Source organism: Garra rufa, chromosome 4, assembly GCF_049309525.1.
Source record: "Garra rufa chromosome 4, GarRuf1.0, whole genome shotgun sequence".
In the NCBI taxonomy this organism is placed as follows: Eukaryota; Metazoa; Chordata; class Actinopteri; order Cypriniformes; family Cyprinidae; genus Garra; species Garra rufa.
In genome coordinates this window covers 20946809-20970922 of record NC_133364.1, presented here as the reverse complement: position 1 = coordinate 20970922, position 24114 = coordinate 20946809, and the positions used below count along the sequence as shown (strand labels likewise).

General features: G+C 38.9%; 1 protein-coding gene across 1 annotated transcript in view; it reads left to right on the top strand.

Annotated features, from left to right (window-relative positions):
* Nucleotides 1-24114, top strand: part of snd1 (staphylococcal nuclease and tudor domain containing 1) — a 234779-nt gene that overhangs the window by 145732 nt on the left and 64933 nt on the right. Inside the window, exon 17 of the mRNA XM_073838844.1 lies at nt 16062-16250. Coding sequence (XP_073694945.1) covers nt 16062-16250 — 189 coding nt within the window. The remainder of the gene's footprint in view (nt 1-16061; nt 16251-24114) is intronic.

Sequence of the window (24114 nt, the reverse complement as noted above, 5' to 3'; positions counted from 1 at the left end):
CACGTCTCCATATTCCTGATCCGTCAATCTCTGGAAAGGAAATAATGCCTGATATTAGCAATATTACAGATGTAGCTCAATACACATTGATCAGGGCGCAAGGGCAGCCGTGAAAGAGATGGATTGCAGTTATTGCCACCATTGATTTTAACAACCAGGCTGTTAGAGTCCATTCAGAAGCTCACTCAATCGTTCCGGGCTTCCGTTGGCATCCCTTCATCCAATCAGATATCTCCATTCACGCTCTGTGACTTCTCATGCTCTCATTCATTATCTCGAAGTGGTCCGAAACGAAAAATCATTTACATTTTTATCCGCTGCCCCCCGTTAATGTTGTCTTTCACACCACGGGTCGTTGTTTCTCTTTGATCACCTCAGCTTGTGCCGTAACCATAGATACGAATAGGATTCACAAAAGTCAGGTGACTTCTCGCCAGCCAATGGCACTTGCCTCCCAGCTTCTGACATGAAGAGAGCAGCACACGTTCCCCTGTGGAGAGAGATCAGGGGTATTGATTTCTCCACCCTCCCCCGCTGGTCTTTGTTATATGCCGTGTGGAGATTGACCGGCTTAGGAGAGGATATGAAGGAAACACTTTTATTATGATGCGTGACCTCGTGTGTCTCTCAGCTGGACGTTGGGGATTACAGGCTCATCTTGAGGGTTCTTCTGAATTTCTTGAAGGGAACTTCAAGAGACACCAGTCTAAAGATGATTTGACCCCACAGGAACTTTGAAGACACCTCAGATGTTCCAGCTGTTATCTTTGCGGCGAAACCGAATGGCAGAGCTTATGTCGTAGGGGTCCTTTCAAGATTGATTGCTCCATAAAGCCATGTAGGTCATTTAGAGGAGACCACCGCAGCTCCACGAGTCCCATTGACTAAATATTGACCCGTTCCCACAGAGGCCATGGGAGGCATTAGAATAAAGGCTTCATGCGTCCAAGCCAATGCACACGTGCAAACACGCACTGGTGGGATGTGTGTGCACATGCAGGCATATAAATGCTCTTACGAGAGTACCATCACTCACACAATTTCAAACTTGCACCATTCACTAAGTGTTTGTGTGTGTGTATGTCAAAGGATTTGTGTGTAGTATTAAAGCTGCTTAATGCAAACTGTTCAAAATGCAGCCGCACTGACAGACTTTTAAATGGACACCATTTGGGAGATACTTTAACACCGGCGCCAACATCTGCACTCGAAACCGGTGCGATTTCCATATCTTTTGCAAGCGCTGCCAGTGATTCGCTACTTGTTTTCACCCCTCAGGAGGATGTTTTATGTTAAGAAGCGTTAAGTAATATGGATAATGAAGCTTTTTGCCTCGTTCTGCTTTTATTCCTGCAGTAAATTCAACAAAATCAGCCCCTCGTGCCTCACCTCCTACTTTCATCTTGTCTTCCAGGTGATTTAGTAGCTTGACGTTGTGATACATAATCTTTCATTACTTTTGTTGACTTACTCATTTTGTTTCTTGACTTGGTTTGGACAAGGGCCTTGTACTAAATTTCCTAATAATGAGGAGAATGGTGGCATTTGAGCGCTGTGTTGGTGCATCTGGTCCAGAGTTCATAGCAACATTTCATAATAAGTATTATGTCAGACCAGAAAAAGAGAGTTAGTTCTAGAGTTGGCAGGTTTTCACAACAAAACCTGCCCAAAACTATGCCAATTGTGTTTTGTTGGGGTTCCCCTGGTAAAATTCTCATTGCAGGAGCTAAATACCACGTTATTGGGGTCGCTTCAACCCACGGATATGAAAAACAACCCGTACTGTGGAATGTATAATTGAGTATTTTTATTTTAAGACATTAACTTTTTAAATTGAGTAGTTTATGTTAGGGCCATTCTGTAGAATTGCTGCAAAAATGTTGTATATGCAAATTATATAATATCCAAGGTACACATTTCTAGTAGTTGTGCAGTTAATTCTCATATTGTATTTTCGGAACAGTTTGGAATTTCTTTCCTCTCCCCAAATTTGTCACTACCGAAACACAATTATATATGATTTAATAAGAAGGGTTATATTAACATATTAAAATTTTGTTTATAGCTGCCATGTGAATATATTTTTTGCTATTTTATTTAAAAGATTTTAGAGGCAAATAAAAAAACAATTCCAGTTTTAACAATATTTCAAGTATGATTTATGAGATTTGTTGTATTCGTAATGCAATTTTTCTTTGTAAAAGGCAAGGTTCATCATACTGATAGCAAAGTTAAGGATTTATTAGTTTGTATATACATTGAACCAAACACCATCATAACATGGTTGATAATTTAGTATACTTTATATTTGACAAAACATCCCATGTTTCGGTTGTGGCCGCGCATTTTCGGTAGTGACGGTAATGTTTTGGCTGTGACCACATTACAGATTTTTAACTCGCATGCTAAAACACTACTAAAACATACTAGAGTACTAAAATGTCTGTATTTGTACTATAATTTTGTTTATTTCCAACAAATAAAGGATTGTGTTCCCTTTTGTCGCTACCGAAACAATGAGTGACTGTAACGTTAGTGAAAATTTTAGATACATTTAAGCCCAGCTCAAAGATGCTAATCAGCAGATGCTTAGCTAGCACAGTCCTAAACAGTTATGCACACATAACTACATTTTATGGAATAGCACACACACACAAAAAACAATGATTTCACTACCGAAACTTCACCAGATGTTAAGATAGTGACAATTTCAGATGCTTTTGGGCCTAACTCAAAGATGCTAATCAGCACATGGTTAGCTAGCACAGTTCTAAACAGTTATAAGTAGTTGTACACGCATAAAAACTCAATTTTATGGAATAACACACAAAAAAAAACCAATCATGTCACTACCGAAACTTTACCAAATGTTTTGGTCGTGACTGTTTCGGTAGTGACCATTTTAGATACGTTTGAGCCTAGCTCAAAGATGCTAATCAGCACATGGTTAGCTACCCTGGTGGAAAAAAACAAACAAAAAAAACAGCTAAAACCAGCCTAGGCTGGTTGGCTGGTTTTAGCTGGTCAACCAGCCTGGTTTTAGCTGGTCATAGCTGGAAGGCAGGCTGGTTTTAGAGGGGTTTTGGCCACTTTTCCAGCCTGGTCAGGCTGGTCTTAGCTGGTCAGGCTAGGAAACCACCAGCTACTTCCAGCTTAAACCAGCTAAGACCAGCCAACCAGCCTAGGCTGGTATTAGCTGTTTTTTTTTTCAGCAAGGTAGCACAGTTAAACAGTTGTACACATATAAAAACAATCTTTTATGTAATATCACCTAAAAAAATATATATATGTCACTACTAAAAACTTTACCAAATGTTTTGGTCGTGACTGTGTCGGTAGTGACCATTTTAGATACGTTTGAGCCCAGCTCAAAGATGCTTATCAGCACATGGTTAGCTAGCACAGTTGTAAACAGTTGTACACATATAAAAACAATCTTTTATGTAATAACACATAAAAAATAAAAATAAATCAGCACATGGTTAGCTAGCACAGTTCTTTTCAGCTTTTTTTACACAATCAAAGATTAAAAAACAACAACAATGGAATAAAATGGAAAAATTCAGGACAGTTCAGGACAGCTATTTGGGTTTCACTTGATAATAGAAGGATCTTAGCCAACATCTAAGATTTGAATACTTAAATGCTTTTTAAATGTGGTTTTGGTTGTGGGACAGCAGTTTGCACCAATTCTGTAGAGTGACCCATGTTTAATCCAAGTTACACTGACCCTTGGCCTTTTGGAGTTTTATTAACTCTCTTGATTTCCTCCTCTGCATGTGAGTTTTATTCTTTCAGCTGCCTCGCTTCATTGACTGTCCTGCTAAAACACTCCTGCTTTTATTTAGTGCAGTGCTGGGCCTTTTGGGTCAGCACTAAATCCAGGAATTGTAGACTCTCACACGTCCAATCACAAACACACACTCACACACATACACACAATGCGTTACAACACTACTCCCTCTTGAACTTCAGCCCTCTAACAGTTACGTGACTAAGTTTGATCCTATAGCAATAATCAAACATTTTCTGCCAGCTTTCTGCCAGTCTGATGGGTGGAAGTGTCTATAGGGTGCTCTTACTGATGTATTAATTCTGCTTTCCTTTTTCAGAGCGGTTTAACGGAGCTCTCTCTCTCTCTCTCTCTCTTTTTTTTTTCTCTCACTTTCAATCAATGGACTCTCACACGTTGGCTTTAGATTGAGCCATTGATTTAGGCCATGTTTAAAGAAGAACGCTTTTCTTGTTTAATCTTCGCTGCTGTAGTATTACTCTGTTTGACCACTGTTTTATGAGAGTGCTTTCTTTTGATTAAAGGGCCCATTAACTGTATATTTTGCATCCAAAATAGATCCTCTACCATTAGTGTTTCGATCCATCATTTATTTGGTAGAGGCTGATCCATTTTATGGATTCACCCTGAAACCTCAGGGTCTTTGACTGTTGTACCAGAGGTTTTAGTCTTAGTTAACGTGTGTGTGTGTGTGTGTGTGTGTGTGTGTGTGTGTGTGTGTGTGTGTGTGTGTGTGTGTGTGCACCTTTTTGTACAGTATGTGTTTCAGTAAACATTACAGAACGGAAACGAAGTGTATGGAACAAACTAAAGATAAAATGAAAACTTGTGTGAAACCTTGTTAGTTATTCTAGACAAAGATAAGGGTGTGTGAGTGGTAACACAATGAATGTATTGTTAATGAAATAATTAAAATGTATATAATTTTTCTAAATCCTAAATGTACAGTGTAACTTTAGTTGTATCCATAACTTTTATTTATTTATTAATTTAGAATTTAGGTTGTTAAAATATAGATTAATTTTAGTTTAGTTTTGTTTTTCTTTTTTGTCTTTAAATTTCTTTTTTTTTTTTTTCAAGTGGTAGGGCTAGGGATGGATTGATTTGATTTGATTGATTTAAATAATAATATTAATAATAATGATGATGATGATGATGATGATGATAACAAATAAATAAATAATAAAATAAATTATTATTGTTATTTTTAAAATATGTTTCTTTTTTCATTAATACTAAGTTACATCATTGCATTTGAATAATAATTATTATTAATATTAAAATTATTTTTTTAAAATATACACATTTAAATTGCTTCATTAATAATAAATTACAACAAAATTGCATTTTAATAAAAATAAATAAATACTGGTAATTAGTAATTTACAAATTAAGTGTTAGGGCTAGGATTGATTTATTGATTCATTGATTATTATTATTATTATTATTATTATTATTATTACTTTATTTATTTTTTAAATATACATTAGATTTTTTCATTATAATACATTACAACAACATTGCATTTTAATAATAATAATAATTGATTGATTGATTGATTGATTGATTGATTTAAATAATGATATTAATGGTGATAACAACAGCAACAATAATAATAATTATCATCATTATTAATTATTTTTAAAATATAAAACCTTAAACATTGCATACATTTGCATTTTAATAATAATAATAATTATTATTATTATTCTTTTTTAATGCATATTAAATTTTTTCATTAATAATAAATGACAACAACATTGCATTATTATATCATTTACAAATTTTAGATGTTATTTTTAGCTTTAAATTATATTTCTTAGGTGATAGGGCTAGGGATGGATTAATTGAATGATTTAAATAGTAAAAATGATAATTATTGATGTTATTATTATTTATTTTGCATATTTTAGTTTTTCATTAATAATTACAACAATTTAACGATTAAATTAAATTTTTAATAATAATAAACTGTTACTTATTAATTTACTCATTTTAGAATTTAAATTAGTTAAAATATAGGGTCATTTTAGGAATTAAAACCTTTTTGTCTTTAAATTTCAGTTTTATTAAAGTGCTATGCGTAGGAATGGATGGATGGTTTGACTTCTTTAGTTTTAGGGATTGTGTTGGCCCATAATTATTTTTATATAACAACAGTGGAAGTCTGTTATGTTCTTATTTAGATCATTCATAAATATGCAGATCCAGGTGCTATCAGCTGAGTATTTCAGAGCATCTCAAGCACCTTATATTACCGTGGGGGCCATCTGGTGTATCTGCTTCCTGTTCTGGCTGACTGTCCTTCCTGTTATGCATTTACCTCACAGATGGCACCACATGGTGCCATAATTTGACGTGGTTGCTATGGTTACACAAGGTTAAGTGCCACCTCTGAACTCTGAGGCACTCTATGCAGTGCGCCTCACTCAACATTGTGTATTTCACATGCAGTTTACTTGCATGGTTTCTCATGTATGCATGTTTGTCTCGTGGCAGTGGCTGGTAAAAAGCATCTCCTCAGAGCCTGAGGTTTCACGCTCGAGTTAAATCTACATTTGATTTTTTTTATACTGTGTTTGTGAGCTGTAATTATAAAAGTCACTCACCCAAACACACACAGATTTGTCCTCATAATGTCAGTCCTCGCATAGTGGACCCTCGCAGCAGAGCTGTCAACAAACGTAATAACAGCGTTAACATAACACACAGCTGGAACTTCAGACGATCCCGCCAACGAGGAGGCAATTTCCCCCCTGAACGGGAAAGCTGTCACTGTGAACACACACAAAACACACTGGTCACTAGTGTTGTGCTCTGCATTTGGCGGTTTCTGCAACTACAGGCACTTTTATGCCCCAGATTTCGCTTTTCTCTTTTCGTTACATGAAGGTCACAGATGAACTGTTTTGAAACTTTAGCACGCTTATATAATTTATGCTACGTTTAAAATCCATTTTTAGTGTCTTTACTGCTATTTATTTAGACAAAAGAATGACATTTTATTAAAAAAAAGAGCTCTAAACTTGACATTTCCACTGCATAATTTGTTCATGATATTTTAATGAAATAAACTAATAAATAACTACAATAAAGTTGTGATTTCCAGGGAAGGAGGGAAATAAAGTCAAAATAACCATGGCAGCCTGAGAAACAGCCATTAGTGTTCAGATGTATTAAAATATTTTCCTCACGCTTGTCTCTCTGGACCAAATCTTATTGATTCTCGGCTCGACTGTCGAAAATGTCCGTCCTGATTGCAGCTGCTTTCACGGGGTGTAAGATATCTACTTTGGCCCTTTTAAATGATCCATAATTTAGACAATTTTGATGAAAGGAGAGCAAGAGCGATCATGAATTTTAATTTTACTTTTTGAGCTGAAATAGATGGCTGAAATAAATGGCAGTTTTAATGGTGGAGGAGATATTTTGCGTCTGTTGTAAGTGGTGATGGGGAAATGGTTTGAGCTGGATCTGTGTGTGTGCGTCTGTTTGCGATGGGCCGACTGGCATGTGTTTTCCAAGCTCATAATGGGTCCCATGTTTGAGAGATTGTGTTCAGACAGCACGACTGTGACACTGATGCATGTGCCCTGAAGCTTAATCGATACAAACGCACACAGATACACACATTCTCCAGCTTTCACCCCACGAGTTTGTGATGTGTGATCCAAACAACTGCACACCTGGGAAAGTTCACCTTCATCGACCATCACGCACACTCTCACATAAATAAATCTGTATGTTCTGCTACCCACAAAACACAAGGATACACACAAGCCAAGCCAGTAAACTTGTTTGCCAAGTGTTTGAAACATTTAGTTGAGTGCGGGGAGCTACTTTGTTCTACAGCTGCCCTATATGGACGACACAAATATTTTTTATATTTTACAGTTTGTTTTAATGTTTCACATACTTTTTTTATGACATCAACATTGGAATTATCCCCTCCTGTTTTCAGCTGCGTCATAGCATCATAATTTTGCATCATCATTCATTCATCTGAACACACAGTTACAGTGCCTTGCGAAAGTATTCATACCCCTTCATGTTGCTTTGTTAAACTGTTTTAAATTACTTTTTTGCAATCTACATCAATCTACACTCCATGCACCATAATGACAAAGCAACAACAGAATTGTCACAACTTCATAAGTTTATTAAAAATAAAAAAACTGAAATAAGTACATTGCATAAGTATTCATACCCCTAGCTGAAGCATCTTTACAGCCTCAAGTATTTTTGGGTATGATGCAACTAGATTTGCACATCAACATTTGGCAAGTATCTGCCATTCTTCTCACCTCTTCACCTCTCAAGCTCTGTCAGCTTGGATGTGGTCTGGCAGACATTTTTTAGGTTTCTCAAGAAATGTTTGATTGGGTTCAAGCCCATGCTCTGGCTGGGCCACTCAAGGACATTCATAGAGTTGTCTATAAGCCACTCTTGCTGTGTGCTTAGGGTCAAGTGAAAGTGAACCTTCTGACCAGTCTGAGGTTCTGAATGCTCTGGACTGAGTTTTCATTAAGGCTGTCTCTATATTTTGGTGCACTGAGCTTTTCTTCTGCTCTGACGAGTCCCTCAGTTCCTGCAACTGAAAAACATCCCAACAGCATGAGGCTGCTACCACCACACTTTGCTTTAGGGATGATACTCTGCAGGTGATGAGCAGAGCCTGGTTTCCTTCAAACATATGATGTTTGGAATTGAGGTTCATCAGACCAGAGAATCTTGCTTTTCACAGTCTGAAGGTCCTTTAGGTGTTGTTTTGCAAATTCCAAGTGTGTTTTCATATGTCCACTCAAAGGAGAGGACTGAGTCTTGCCACACCACCATAAAGCCCAGATCAGTGGAGTGTTGCAGTGATGTTTGTCCTTCTGTAAGTTTCTCCTGTCTCCACATATGATCATGGAGCTCAACTAGAGTGACCATCAGGTTCTTGGACACCACTCTAGCCAAGGTCCTTCTCCATCAATTGCTCAGTTTGGCCAGGAGGCCAGCTCTACATGCTCCTGTGAATCTTCAATGCAGCAGAATGTTTTTCTGTACTCTTACCCAGATGTGTGGCTTGATGCAATCCAGGCATATTTTAACCTCAGGGTTTGGTTTTTGCTCTGATATGCATTTTCAACTGTTAGACCTTTTATTAAGATGTGTGTAGCTTTCCGAATCATACCTATTCGATTGAATTTGCCACAGGTTATCTTCACTTGAAGTGTAGTAACCTACAAGCAATATGAATGCTCCTGAGCTAAATTTCAACTGTCTCAGGGTATGAATACTTATGCAATTGAATCTTTTTTTTTAATACACTTGCAAAGAGGTAAAAAAAAAAACATTTTTGCTTTGCCATTATGGTGTATGGAGTTTAGATTGTGAAAATGTGAAAAAATTAATACTTTCGGAAAGCACTTTAATTCAGGGCCATTGCCATTTGCATTATTTAAAGCATCCCCATAGTAGGATACTTTCTTCATAGTAGGATGCTGAATGTGTATAATGAATGTGTATATATAATGCTTGTATATGCAAATTAGTGTCACAATTTAGAGATGAGTCTTGTTTATCATCAGTTTCCAAAAGGACTTAATGGACTACAGTAGCACATTTGTGTCAGGGTATCCTTCCTGTACTCCGCCAACATATTTGGCTTTGAGTTACAGAGCGAGAGCGACGCCCTCGGTAATTGGTCTATGCCATAAAATAAGATTTAAAGTCTGTGAAGGGCTTTCTGGTGATTAAAAGCGAGAGAAGGAAGTGTGAAGGGTCTTGAGAGTGTGTATATTATTCTGGGAGTGTTTACTGTTTGGGAAATCTGTATATCATTTTGTAGGGATGCTCTCAGGCAAGGTTATCCAGGCTGAAGCTTCAAATGAACGTAAATTTATCTGTCTGTTGTGATTGTCATCCTTTCTTGAGACCATCAGCTTTTAAAGATAATATCATCCCTCACCGTGACCCATTTGAAGTGGGCAGGGCCCATTTTTCCTCTAAAAGCGAGCTGCACTGGAAATCAATCTCTCTCCGTTTTAATGTTTCTCCTCTGTGCAGCATTTTTCACACTTGCCGAAGCCATTTGTGATCCAGCGGGAGCCATGTTGGCTCAAACGCTCCATCCACAGGGAACCATAGTGGCTCTGGAAACCTCCGCTGGGAGCCATCTGGGCCTGGCTATTCGAGACTTCGCCTGCCCTTACTGTGCTGGTGTGTTTTCCTGTTTCTGTGTGGGATGAGTGTCTACGCGGTGGTGAGATGTTCAGTGTGGGCACTCGGCAAAACACGTGGCCTTGAATCGCCCAGACGTCCACCTACAGTCTGTCGCACACCCAATTTCACTCCAGGGTCCATTATAGAGTTTGTGTGAGGAAAAACGAAGTGTTTTTCACATGTTCAGACTAAAATACATATTTTTAACAAATAGCTGCTAGCATTTCTATCTTGACTGTTGTATAATACATAATGCTCGTCTTATCTGTCGCCTACATTCGTGACTTGTGTATCTCACATTTCAAATAGTGAACAAATTGCATTTTTATTAGTTTAAAACATTCAAACCTACAACCCAGTTCAGCCATATTCCTCATAACCAACTGCACATCAAGTGGGGTTTAGCGTCCCTTGCCAATTATGGCAGAAACATCACACAAACCATCCAATCTTTCAGCATGGCTGACTCCAGTGTTACTTTGCGATGGTAAATTAGTACTGCAAACGTTGTAATGTGTTGCAATGGATGAGCGAAGGCTCGAGCCATCAGTAGAGGCATTCGGATATCGTCTGTGATATATCTTTCATGATCTGTGTGGAAAGCTTTTCTGCTGCTCCATAATCACACTGACGCATTTTTCTCTGTTTATCCATTTTGTCTTTGTGTGTGTGAGCCATGGTATTGTGCCAGGAAAGAATACCGCGAAGATATTAATCTTTGAGTTTTGGGGTCACTGAGATTAAACTCATGTAATTGTATATTGCTTTATTAAGGCTTACATGAAACGTTTGGCGTTTTCTCAGAATTGCAGGCGAGTGTGTTGAGGTTGACCTTGTATTTGGATAAGCAAGAGATTTTAAATCTATTTGCCCAGATAAAGGCCATATGCTTTTCTCTCTAACTCAGTCTCTCTCCCTCACAAACAACCTTAAGCCTCAGAGACCCAGCGTAGCAGAATTGCAACGTTTGTATAAATGCTATTGAATATTGTCTAATTTTAAGTAAAATAGGTATAGCCAGCACTAAAATGCATCACAGCAACAGTTTAGGTTATAAATATTTCCTGATAATTTACTCACCCCCATGTCATCCAAGATGTTAAAGTTATTCTTTCTTCCATCAAATATAAAATAAAACATTTTTAAATAAAACATTCCAGGATTTTCTCCATATAGTGGACTTCAATGGGGTTTAGGAAGCTAAAGATCCAAATTATTGGCGTTTCAATGCAGCTTTAAAGGGCTCTACACGATCCCAGCCGAGGAATAAGGGTCTTATCTAGAAAAATGATTGGCCATTTTCTAAAAATAAATATGTATGTATAAATGAAGTACCGACCCGTTGTTTTTCGCCCTACCCTACCTTTTTGAACCATGCCTGATTCATGCGTGAAGTTGTGTGCTAGACGACCATTTGTGGTTTAAAAGTATATAAATTTGTGTTTTTTTTAGGAAATTACCACTCGTTTTGATAGATAAAAACTTTATTCCTTGACTGGGATTGTGTAGAGCCCTTTAAAGCTGCATTAAAACTGCAATTTGGACCTTCAGCCCCATTTGTTGGCTCCCATTGAAGTCCACTATATGGAGAAAAATCCTGGAATGTTTTCCTCAATTTCTTTTCGACTGAATAAAGAAAGACATGCATTTCTTGGATGACATGATGGTGAGTAAATTATCAGGAAATGTTTATTTCAGTGTGAAGGGATGCTGGTGGACAGTTGAACAGAAGCACTATAGAGAGAATTGTACACTATCCTGCAGCTTCTGCTGCCAAATCAAGTCTAAAACCCCCTCGTCTGACATTGATGAAGACACCACTCACATCTAAAGACTTGATTATATAACACAGGAGGCTAGCAGAGAGCTGCCCAGTCTATGATTTGTATCTAAGCCACTCACCTTCTGTACAAAACCGTATATAAAATTTAGTGTCTGAAATGGGCGAGCATGTACATTATGGACAGGCTGTCAAAAGCACCCACAGTTAAATACCAGTGACATTAAGCATCCACTTAGCAGCCACCAAAAACACGTTATCAACAAGCTAAAACCACCCCGAGCACCTTCACAACTGCTGAACAACACCCTGGCAGCCACCCACAACAAACTAGCAATGTTTAATTAAACTAAATTCTGGTTTAACATCATCAGATCATTACTAATGAAAACCTGTTTAGTAGACTGGTTCACTTTGATTAACTCTGCACTCTGTGTTCCAACAGCAAAGTACACTGGGTGCATAAAGCTGGTTGTGCGAGACCTAATACATTTAGCCCTCTGGCTAAGGCCAACCCAGATTACCGGAACATTCTGAGCGTGAACCCGGCCGGAGCCATTACCTTTTTTCGCGTGTAGAGCATTAGTTTGCCGCCAAGCGGGGCCGGAGTGGGAGGGTAGTTGTTTGTCCCCATAATGTGAGGTTGGTTGTCATTCTTGTGTTTAATCAAAGTGCCGATTATGCCCTCATTAAAAAGCTTTTACTCTCCCTGCGTATGCAGCCTCTGCCTCCAAAGTAATTCCCAGCAGATTTCCCAAGGGGCTTCCTGGCTGAACAACCGCACTCTTAATCGTTTGACTCTTGGAGTGTCTTTTCGCAACACCTGCCTGTTTCTCACAAACCCATTTCACTTGCTGTGTGGATGTTGCTTTGCGGATGGATTGTAATAGTTGAGACAGATGATTTGATGGAGCAACTTCTAAGTGGTGCTTGCCTGTAACTTTTAGTATTCAAATTTGGTGCATCAAGTCGTCTGAACCATTTGTTCTACAGACATGGAGGGTACTTCAATTTGCGATTGACAATCCAATCGGACGTTAAAATGGTGGAAAAATCCCATAGGCTTACATTTAATATCTAGAGATCAGTAAAAAATAGAATATAAAGTCGGCAACACCTAAGCTCCAAAAGTATCAAAAATATTTATTATTAAAACAACTTTTGCATAGCGTGTGTTACGTTTCGAGCACGCAGGCTCTTCATCAGACAAATTGACTACTCATGTGCATCCCTTTATATCTCCAGGTGATCATAATCACGTCAAAACACCATGTGACTAACAAATAAATCGACTACAATAAATTTACATGCAAAGATATATAAAGCTATGCAAAATACAACAATTAATGTACACTTCAATAAACACTTTTCTTAATTTTATACCTGCAAGTATACATCCGAATAATAACATTAATCACACCAAAACCTTTTGATATATTCAATACATAAAAAACCATCTGTATTACCATAACACTTCAGAGAAATGGGCGAATATCAAAATCTTCATTAAGTCCTCTAGGAGACAACGTATCTAATGTGAAAATCCAAAAAGCCTCACGCTGTAAAAGCAATTTGTTAATATCACCTCCACGACGTGGATACTTAACTACCTCGATGCCTATATATTGAAGAGTGGAAACTGAATGTCTAAAAACTGCAAAATGCTGAGCAACTGGACTTTTTGGATCGTGATGTCTAATTGCACATCGATGTTCAGAAATACGATTTTTCAAAGGTCTACTAGTCTTACCAATGTAGCATAAGCCACAAGGGCAACGAAGCATATAAATAACGTTAGCCGTCTTACACGAAATGGTACCACGAATTTTAAAAATATCTAGAGATCAGGAAATCAGACACACAGCAATGCTTAAAAATTACTCAAAATACCCTAGCAATGACATGGTTACACAATAATAAAAAGTACATTGATGGAAAAAATTGTGATTCCCCCTGCTGATTTTGTACGTTTGCCAACTGACAAAGAAATGATCAGTCTATAATTTTAGTGGTAGGTGTATTTGAATAGTGAGAGACAAAGTAACAACAACAACAACAAAATCCAGAAAAACACATTTTAAAAGTTATAAATTGATTCGCATTTTAATGAGAGAAATAAGTATATTGCAAAACATGACTTAGTACTTGGTGGTAAAACCGTTCTTGGCAATCACAGAGGTCAGACGTTTCTTGTAGTTGGCCACCAGGTTTGCACACATCTCAGGAGAGATTTTATCCCACTCCTCTTTGCAGATCCTCTCCAAGGCTGACATTTGTCAACTCGAATCTTCAGCTCCCTCCCAAAATTTTTTTATGGGGTTAAGGTCTGGAGACTGGCCAGGCCACTCCAGGACCTTAATGTGCTTCTTCTTGAGCCACTCCTTTGTTGCCTTGGCCGTGTGTTTTGGGTCCACGACCCATTTTCAATGCCCTTGCTGAGGGAAGGAGGTTCTCACCCAAAATTTTGATGGTACATGGCCCTGTCCATCGTCCCTTTGATGTAGTGCAGTTGTCCTGTCCCCTTAGCAGAAAAACACCCCCAAATAATGTTTCCACCTTCATGTTTGACGGTGGGGATGGTGTTGTTGGGGTCATAGGCAGCATTCCTTCTCCTCCCAACACGGCGAGTTAGGCTGATGCCAAAAAGCTTGATTTTTGTCTCATCTGACCAAAACACTTTCACTCAGTTCTCCTCTGAATCATTCAGATGTTCATTGGCAAACTTTAGACGGGCATGTATAAGTGCTTTCTTAAGCAGGGGGACCTTGCGGCCGCTGCAGGAATTCAGTCCTGACTATGGTCTCAGCTACCTTGAGATCATTGACAAGATCCTCTTGTATAGTTTTGGGCTGATTCCTCACCATTCTCATGATCATTGAAACTTCACGAGGTGAGAGCCCCAGACCGAGGGAGATTGACAGTTATTTTTAGTTTCTTCCGTTTGCAAATAATCGCATCAACCGCTGTCACCTTCTGACCAAGTTGCTAGGCGATAATCTTGTAGCCCATTTTAGCTTTGTGTAGATCTACAATCTTGTCCCTGACATCCTTGGACAGCTCTTTGGTCTTGGCCATGGTCGAGAGTTTGGAATCTTATTGATTGCTTCTGTGGACAGGTGTCTTATACAGGTTACAAACTGAGATTAGGAGTACTCCCTTTGAGAGTGCTCCTAATTTCAGCTTGTTACCTGTATCAAAAAAAGACACCTGGGAGCCAGAAATCTTGGTGATTGATAGGGCATCAAATACTTATTCCACTCATAATGCAAATCAATTTATGTTTTTGAAATGGTCTTTATGGATTTTTTTTTTTTTTTTTGGTTATTCTGTCTCTCACTGTTAATAATAATGTTAGAATAAACCTACCATTAAAATTATAGACTGATCATTTCTTTGTCAGTAGGCAAACATACAAAATCAACAGTGGATCAAAAAAACCCTAGCAACAATTAAACAGTTACTCTAAAAAAGCATTCTGAACACCTTAGCAAGTGCATTGCAAATCCTTGACAACCACTCACAAGACCTTAGCATCATTTTCTTCAGACATTTAAAAAAAATCCAGTTCCTCAAGCATTTGAGTTCCCTATAATCATCTTAATTAATAAGACATTGTCATTAGGTTGCTTTGATTAGAGCTTTTAGATTTTCTGGTGCACAAAGGCTTCTCTAAAACCTTGATGCGTCACACAGTGTGTAATTTTCCCCTCTCTGTTTTGGGTGTTAAGAAGCAGTTAGAGAATTTATCGTTGCATATTTTCCATTAGTATCTGGTTAATGTTTTAAGTGACTCACTGTTTTTCCCCCTTCTCTTCGTTCTCTCTGTCATCCTGTCTATCTTTGAAATGCACTCTTTTTGTCCTTGCCTGCCGCCTTTGATCACTGGCCAATAAACAGCCTCGGTGCTCGGAGACAAATGTAATATATTAGTGGTGCATGTTCCCTGGTGCCACCGCTTTAATTGAGAATGTCAGGCTAAAGTTAGCGCCAGGCTGAATCTCGACCTCACTTTTAATTGTGCGAGAAAGACGTGCCTAGCAGTGATGTCAGTGACAGGAAGTGTGTGTGGGAGCGTATGAGATGAGTGGGGGGGTTGCTGGAGACCCCCCGAGTTGCCTGAAGAACGAGCCGTCTGGACGATCAATAGATGGCTCAGTCTCCTCCAGTGATCTGTCTATTTAAGACAAAGTCTTTTTCTCCGCCGCCACAGTAATGGAATCTCAGCTAATCCCAGATACAGTACATTAACTCACTCTTTTGTCTCTCTCTCTTTTCTCCTAGGTGGAAGTGGAGGTGGAAAGCATGGACAAAGCAGGAAACTTTATTGGCTGGCTTCACATCGAGGGCGTGAATTTGTCTGTCGCTTTGGTGGAGAGCGCCCTCTCGAAGGTCCACTTCACTGCGGAGAGAAGCTCCTACTACAAGACTCTGGTGTCTGCGGAGGAAACTGCCAGACAGAGGAAAGAGAAGGTGAGTTTGGTGGAAATCCAACATGCCTCATGCAGACTTAGGCTCTGTTCCAAAACCACCTAGGCACATTTTAAAGCGTCATTGGTGCTTTAAACCTGGGCTAACACAGTAGGCAGCAGCGTTGTCTTCTAAGATACCTTCTTTTGGCCCAAATCTAAGGCAACTCCAAAACCCTTTTATGGTAAGCCAATTCACACAGCATCTAATTAAATATTGACTATTTTACCCAATATTTGTATAACTGTGTGGTTGTTTTTTTTTTTTTTTTTTTTTTTTTTTTTTTTTTTTTTTTAACGCACCAACATCAGATCCTTTTGGAATCAATTGTAGAATGTATTTGTGTCGCACACCAGGTTCCTGCTCTTGTAGAATGTTTCAAATCAGTCCCTTACAAGTTTTCAGTTCATTTCAGATGCTGCTTTTCAAGGGTATCTGCTTGTATAAACAATCGAAAGCTGGGCCGCCCACTAGGTTTTGGAACAGAGCTTCAGTCTTCACTCAGTCACGATCAGAAATTCATATGTATCCTGCCCGCATCTGACAAGCAAAGAGATTCATTACTTATTATTCCAGAAATCTTCCAGCCCCACTCTGGTAATAAATATTATCTCTTTTCTGCCCAGCATGCTTTGAGCTCCTGGTGCTGAGGCCAGAGCCTGTCATCCAGTGTATATGTGAACAAAGAGAATACACAAATCTGTTGTCATGTTGCATTAGTTCAGGCAGAACAAATGGACACCGGACCTCCGAAAACAGTGGGAGCTGGACAAAAGGCGTAGGAATGAGTGTGTAGCTCAGGGGCTGCCACAGGGCTATGTCTTTGGCACTATCAGTTTTGTTCTCTTCTCCCCACTAAGCTGTGATTGATGAAACCCTCTTCGTCCCTGATCTCAATCTCTCTCTTCATTTTCATTATGGCCGAAACAGCCCACAGAAAGCGACGGCCCTGGTGGACAAACAACACTCCCGCCAGCTGTTTCTTCTGTCCTCTATCCTTCATTTGGCGAGAGAGAGAACGGCCCCGTGCTGATAGCAATATGATCTACAGCCCAAGGCGACGAAGAGCGTGTTTCTGTCTTCCTTGTCAAATCCATCATTTTTTTCATCTCTCTCTCGCTCTCATCTCAATCTCTCGGCTCTACAAAATATCGCACAAAGTTCCAAAACATATACGCACATCTTTCTTTCAAAGCTTCCAGCTCCCGTGAAAATAGCCACCAATCTGAAATGTGCATCCATAGATCTTCCCTTCTGATTGAACTTATGCCTGGCTTAAAAAGCCAATCTTGCTTGTTTACACTCTCTATGCGCACAGACTCGCATATGCACACTCACTTGCACACCACAGTGTCGCCTTGCTGTAAACAAAGCATGGCATGTTTTGCACTGACACCTTGAGGAGGCGCAGTTTGACCCTTATTTCCTGTGCTGTCGCTTTCCCAGTGGGTTGGATTGACTCACTGATTCGCAAGCAGTGAATCAAAGACGACAAGTTCGGTTTGTTGTGCCCCAATCTCCTGCTCTCTGGCCCTCTCGCTGTCTGGATGAGGCCACCAGCACACGGCCACCCTGATGTAATGTGTTTGAGGAGAGAAAACAGTCGCCACCCATGAACAGGACAGCTACATTGTCCTCAAAGATTGTAGATGCTGGTTGTCGGCTCTGTCTCAATCCATGCTTGAATTTCCCAGGCCACTCCGGATAATGGAAATAATTAACCCTTCGGGACAAGTGGAAGATGGAAAGGAAAGCTGAGGGCAGTGTTTCTTTTCTCTTGATGGCCTTCGTTTTTACCGCAGCCAGGTGTTGATGGTTTTTTGCTTTGAGAAGACTTTATTTTATTCTTATTGGTGGATAGGGAAGTGTTGGATATTTGCTGTGTCAGGTGTCCAGTTCAGAAATTGACAGTAATGAAATGCGTTCGGTCAAGTTTCATTAAAGTGTTTTTTCTGTCTTTTCGATGTTCTTTTATAATGAAACGGAAAAAAAGGTCTGTTACTTCAGAATAGCAGTCCAGCGGCTGTAATACTGAGTTAAAGAACCCAGGGAGACCAGGTGATTTTAATGAAAATGAGCATTGCAGGATTTAACCTGCTGTGCTTGAGGTTTAACTTTAAGAGCTTTCAAGTTTTCATATTATCAACACTGTTTAATTTTAGGATAATTACATTACATTATATTATATTATATTATACAACAGTTCTATCTGGTCCTCGAATCTGATTGGCTGAGAGGAGTGTGATATTCTTGTGATGACAGAACTCCAACCGTTTCACCATTTTTATCACTCCGCTTGTGGTATTTCCCACAACGAGTGTGATGGTGGACGCCCAAATCCACCATAATTTAATAAATAAAAGTGTTTTTGTGTCACGGATTGTCATTTAAAACATTTTAGGTGAGAATGTACTTGTTTAGACTTCAAATAGGCGCTTTGTTAAAGATAATAACTGTTTGAAAATCCAGGGCATCAGCGGTCATTTAGCCCTCATGAACCCGCCAAGAGCAGCCTTACCTCAGTCAGTTCTTTTGGATTTTGCCGCTGGATCTGATATCTCTATAGTGGTTAAACATGAGATATAATTAGTTTTGGGTAAATCTAACTGGCCGTCTTTGGTCTCATTAATATTTTATTTGTTCCAGAGCAAGAAGTTTTGGCAAAGAGGGCAAAATCTCGTCACGTTATATTTAATGCAAATTTAAGGCTTTGTATCAGAGCGCTGCCTTTGGACTTTTGACCGAATTGCCTAGCAACTTTTATGATGGCTGTTGTTGTTTAATAAATATTCTTATTCAATAAATCGTATTTAATGGAAATAATAGTAGTATTTATTAGCAGCTGAATCACAGCTGTGTCCAATATACAGCCATATTGCTTGTTTACGAGTGTGATATTGCTCATATATTGTATTGTTGTTGTTTTTTTCTTTGAGTTTGTAATTGAATCATTGAAAGATTTAAGCCAAAAATATGTGGTGCTGTGGACTAGACATTATAATCGAATGTCTCTCCATGCTAGTCTAGGTCTGGATCTCATCCCACTAGTAATTCATTGTTGATGAACAGAGACATCTTAGTAAATCTTGCGTTGTGTTTGTGTTTACTTGCGTGCAGAAACCAGTCCCACAAACGCCTGCACACTTTCATTGCACACTTTCTTATTTTACCACAGTTTCCCTGTAGATTGAGGGGAATCCATTTAGAAGTTCCTCTCAATATTGTGTGCCGTCAACGCAACCACTGCTCTGAAATGTAAACAGTTGCTGCATGGAGATGTTAGAACACTTCTGGTTGCCGGGCAACAGAGTTATGGCTGCTGATTAGAGAGCGGTTTATGACCCAGTGTGCACAGAGCCAACCCGCGTTCTCGCATCTCACAACACAGGCTATTAAAAGAGCCTTCTTGTAATTACAACACGCTAATTATGAGGAGGCAAATCTGAAGAGAAGTCAGCTTTCGGTTGAGAAACAAGGCCTTCTGTCATCTCCTATCCAAGTTTGGTCTACTTCAACAAGGGCTCTGGTGGATTCTGGAAAACTGGGACAAACCGACCACTGATTACTATCCTCCCTTAGATCATCATCTTCATCATTGTTCAGAACATCACTGAGCTTGTCCGCCTTTCCCCCCTCTTCACAGTCCTGCCGCTCCCACGGTCACTCGTTTGTCTTCTTGTTCCTGGCTTTTCTGGTATTATTGGGGCATAATTCCGTCACCAGGGGGTTGATTTCAGCTCTAATAGCCTCCCCAGGCTCTTGTGTGCTTTACAACACTCGTGACAGGGTTCCGCAGGGGTTGAGAAGTGCAGCCGTCTGCTTGTGACATTTAAGCTCGATAAATTTGTATGGTGGGTGAATGCGGCTCAACGCAACGTGTCGTCCACATCTGTCTTGACCGAGGAAGTCGATAATACCTGGAGAAAGGATGAAAACATCCTTTTTATACCATTAAGAGACCTCCGAAACAAGAACGTCAACTGTAATATATTTGCAATTCATAGGTCTCTTGGAAAAAAATTGATTTGGCCGGAATGCACCGACTTCAAAATGAGCATCACTGAAGAAAAATGCTAACCTTACCAATCCCAGCCCCCCTAATGTCTGCAATGGTTTCTGAAAGTTATTTTTGATTCCATTTGTCTGTTGTAAAAGAATCTTGTTCAAGGGCCTCATCAGCGGACAGCTATGCCCAATTTCAGAGGTTTTCGAGTGCCGGTTTGCTAGTGAGGAGCGGAACCACGTTGCAATTTTCGTTGAGACACTTGAGTGCCACAGACAATCAAAATATACAAATGAAACCCAAAGGTGACAAGAAATATTTAACAAGTTGCAGTTGACTTTTTTTTATTGGCGTCGTCATACTTCTCGGAGTTAGTGAGAAATCCATTGTGCTTTAGTGCAGGCTTCTGTGAGTTGGCACTTTTTACCTCTGGCTAATCTGGAGCGAGCCAAGGATGAATGAAGGCAGTGGGAGGCTCAGGTCAGTCTAATGGAACCCGAGTTTTCAGACTTGCGTTACTGCATTAATATTTAACATGGAGATGAAAGCACAGTGCCTCACTATCATTCTTTAAGAGTTATATTTTGTCCATGTTGAACAATGCATTTTAATTAAAGGCTCTCTTTTAATTTCCTCTGATGGAAGTGATTTCGTCCTGGAAACTGACTTGCCTGAACACACACATATATCATAATTTCTCTGTTATTAACAACAAAGTGGCCTAAATGAAGTTTTAACGCTTTTTATATCATGCTCTCTGCAGAATCAGTGAAGCAGTGGCTGTTTCCATGGCGATATTATAAAACACGACAAGATAATTACATACATGCCACAGATGAGGTTATCTGAGTGCTTGAGAAAGTAAATGCTATTCTGGAGTTTTCAGGTGTTGGGTTCACAGTTTCGTGTCTGATTGAGTTTTCCCAAACTCAATCAGGGTTTATTCAGTCGGGTCGTCTTGAAGTACTTTATCAGAGGTGATTTCCTCACTTTGTGTGTGTGTGTGCGTGTGTGTGTGTATGTAAATGTTGTTGTTGTTTTTTCTTTAATAAATAAAATGCAATAATAAATCAAATCAAATCAAGACCAGAACACATCTAAGTAAATGGGATCTTTACTTTAAAGAATAGTTCACCCAGAAATGAAAATTCAGCGATTAATTACTCACCCTCATGTTGTTCCAAACCTGTAAGACCTTTGTTCATCTTAAGATATTCGTTCACAAATTAAGATATTTTTGCTAAAATCCGAGAGCTTTCTGGCCCTGCATAGACAGCAACAAAACTGACATGCTCAAGATCCAGAAAGGTAGTTAGGAAATCATTAATATAGTCATTTTAACAGACATCAGTGGTTCAACCTTAATTTTATGAGGCTACGAAAATACTTTTTATGCTCAAGGGAAGCAACAATATTATCAATATCGTGATGGCAAAACTGTCTCGATATTATCGTGGTCACATGACGATATGAAACGATAGGTCTTCTGGGCAGTTTTTAAATATATTCTAACTTCTTATTCTAACATAAAAGGTCCTTAAAGTTGTGATTTGGGCTATTATGCTTTGACACAGTATCTGTCAAACAAACTAAAACCAAGAGCGCAATATGGTTTAATCCTTTCATCAAGTCACAAATCACATTGAGGCGATCAGTTCGTGATCCAGTGATTTCCGTGCCTCAGAACATCTTCGTTTACAGTGAATGAATGCAGAAAACTCGTTTATTGCATGTAATGTAAGTTTAGCACTCGTTTGGGAACACAGCGCCCACCAGTTTCACTATATTTGTATTGAGAGGCGTTTTTGTAAGCCTATTTTCACTGAAGCTTGAGTTTTCCTTCAAAGCAAAAGCTCTACTGCCGTTTCCATCAAAATAAAAGCTTAAAAGTGCAGTATGAATTGCTGACAGCTAGTGGTTTAAATGCTGTCCAAACTTCAAAATATCTCTTTCAAGTGTAGAAAGAAGTATTGTAATTTCCCTACTATTCATTTTCATTTATTTTGCAGTGCAATTGTTTTACAATATATGGCTATTACTGCCGCTGTTGTTGTTATTATATTTGAATTAGTTTGACTTCCTAAAACACCAGTGTGAATGTAATTTAGACTGAGATAGTATATCACAAATAAAAAGAGGGTTGGGTCCCTCTAAAGCTCAGGTTTTCTTAGTTAACATGGGTTGGAGCTCTTAATTTTCAATTCTCAATGCATCAGTGCTATAATTTAATTTTAAAATGTACAAAATTGTAACTTTTTCGATTCTTTTTGTAAAATTGCAACTAATTGTATCATGAACTTCATATTGTGATATTATCGTATTGTGAGACTTTGAAATCGTTACATCCCTATAATCTAGTGAACTCAAAGCTTAATGAAATTACGGTTGACTGTTTTAACAGTTTTAAAACTGTCCTTACTACTTTTTTGGACCTTGTAAGTGTCTATGCAAGGTCAGAAAGCTCTCGGATTTCAGCAAGAAATATCTTAAATTGTGTTCCTAAGATGAACAGAGGTCTTATGGAAATTGTAACCACTTGAAGGTGAGTAATTAATGACAGAATTTTTATATTTGGCAGAACTATCCCTTTATGGCAGGTTATATAGTGTGTCATCCCTCCTCTTTCTCTCTCAATTTTCGTCATGCCTGGGCCTTCCTTGAGTTGCTGCAAATTGCATTAAGTGCTGTGTAGAAGTGGCACTAAAAGGGAAGTGTGTGATTATATATGTATTTCCATTCTGTTCCTCACTCCTCTCACCACTGTCATCGTTGCCTTCTAATTTAACAAATGGAGGGCAGGCTGTGTCAGACAGGAACAACCAGAGCACTGTGGTGAATCACAGTAAGAGTTATCCAATTAGACACAGCAACTCTCCCCGGAGGCTTGCGCTAAGGCCTGCTCCGCCACAACAGGGACTTGGCCGGCTAAAGAGAGACAACAAACATGGCAGGACTGATGTCTCTGATGTAAAACATTGGCTGTAAACACATCAGCATGCGTACACAGACTCCTGAACCAATCAAATTGGAGAGTGTTCATCTGAAATATTCATGCGAGATTCAGGCTCCACATTAATTATGGAGTTATTTAACAGTTATTTAACAATAACAGTGCCTATTATTTAAGTACTATATTATATAAGTACTTATTTTTCTATTTTAATATTAATATGTTTGTTTTTAGTGGCAGTCATCTTAAGTAGGGGTTCAGTTTTTGATGATAATACTGAAATTAATCTTGATTAATCTTAATATTATTAAAATTGTAAAGTAAAGGGTTCATCGTAAACTCATTTTTAGCTTTTTTTTTCTTTTTCTGGCCACTCACTGATACACTAAAGCTTGATTTTAGATTTATCACAAAGCAGAAGTATTTTGTTTGCAGTATGTTAACAGCAGCCGATTTTCAAAAATATTGTATCTCATTTGTTAATCCCACAGTGAATTCCCTGGCGTGAGCGTTATCGTAGCGTAATTTAATGTACATCTTAAGTATTCATCGCATTAAGTCTTGCTGCTCTCTTTCATTGAGGTTTCCTCCATGGCAAAGTTTACTCAAGTGCTCTCCATGCCAAATCAGAACAAAACGCCTTGCAGCATGAATCTTGAACAAACAAGAAAAAGCTCTTTGCGCTCTCTTGGCGTCTCTGTGGTTCCTTTTCCTCATCTTGAATTCATGAACGATTGCAGTCTTCCTTGCTACATAGGAATGAGAGAGCCTCCCCTGGCAGAAGCAGTGATTATGAGCATCGTGAAAAGTTCGTTCAGGTCACTTCTACGTTACAGATGAGAGTAAACCATCCACAAACCCCTATCAGTATTCGCTCTCTTTCTGAACCTCCCCCGTGCTTAACATGGAAGTTT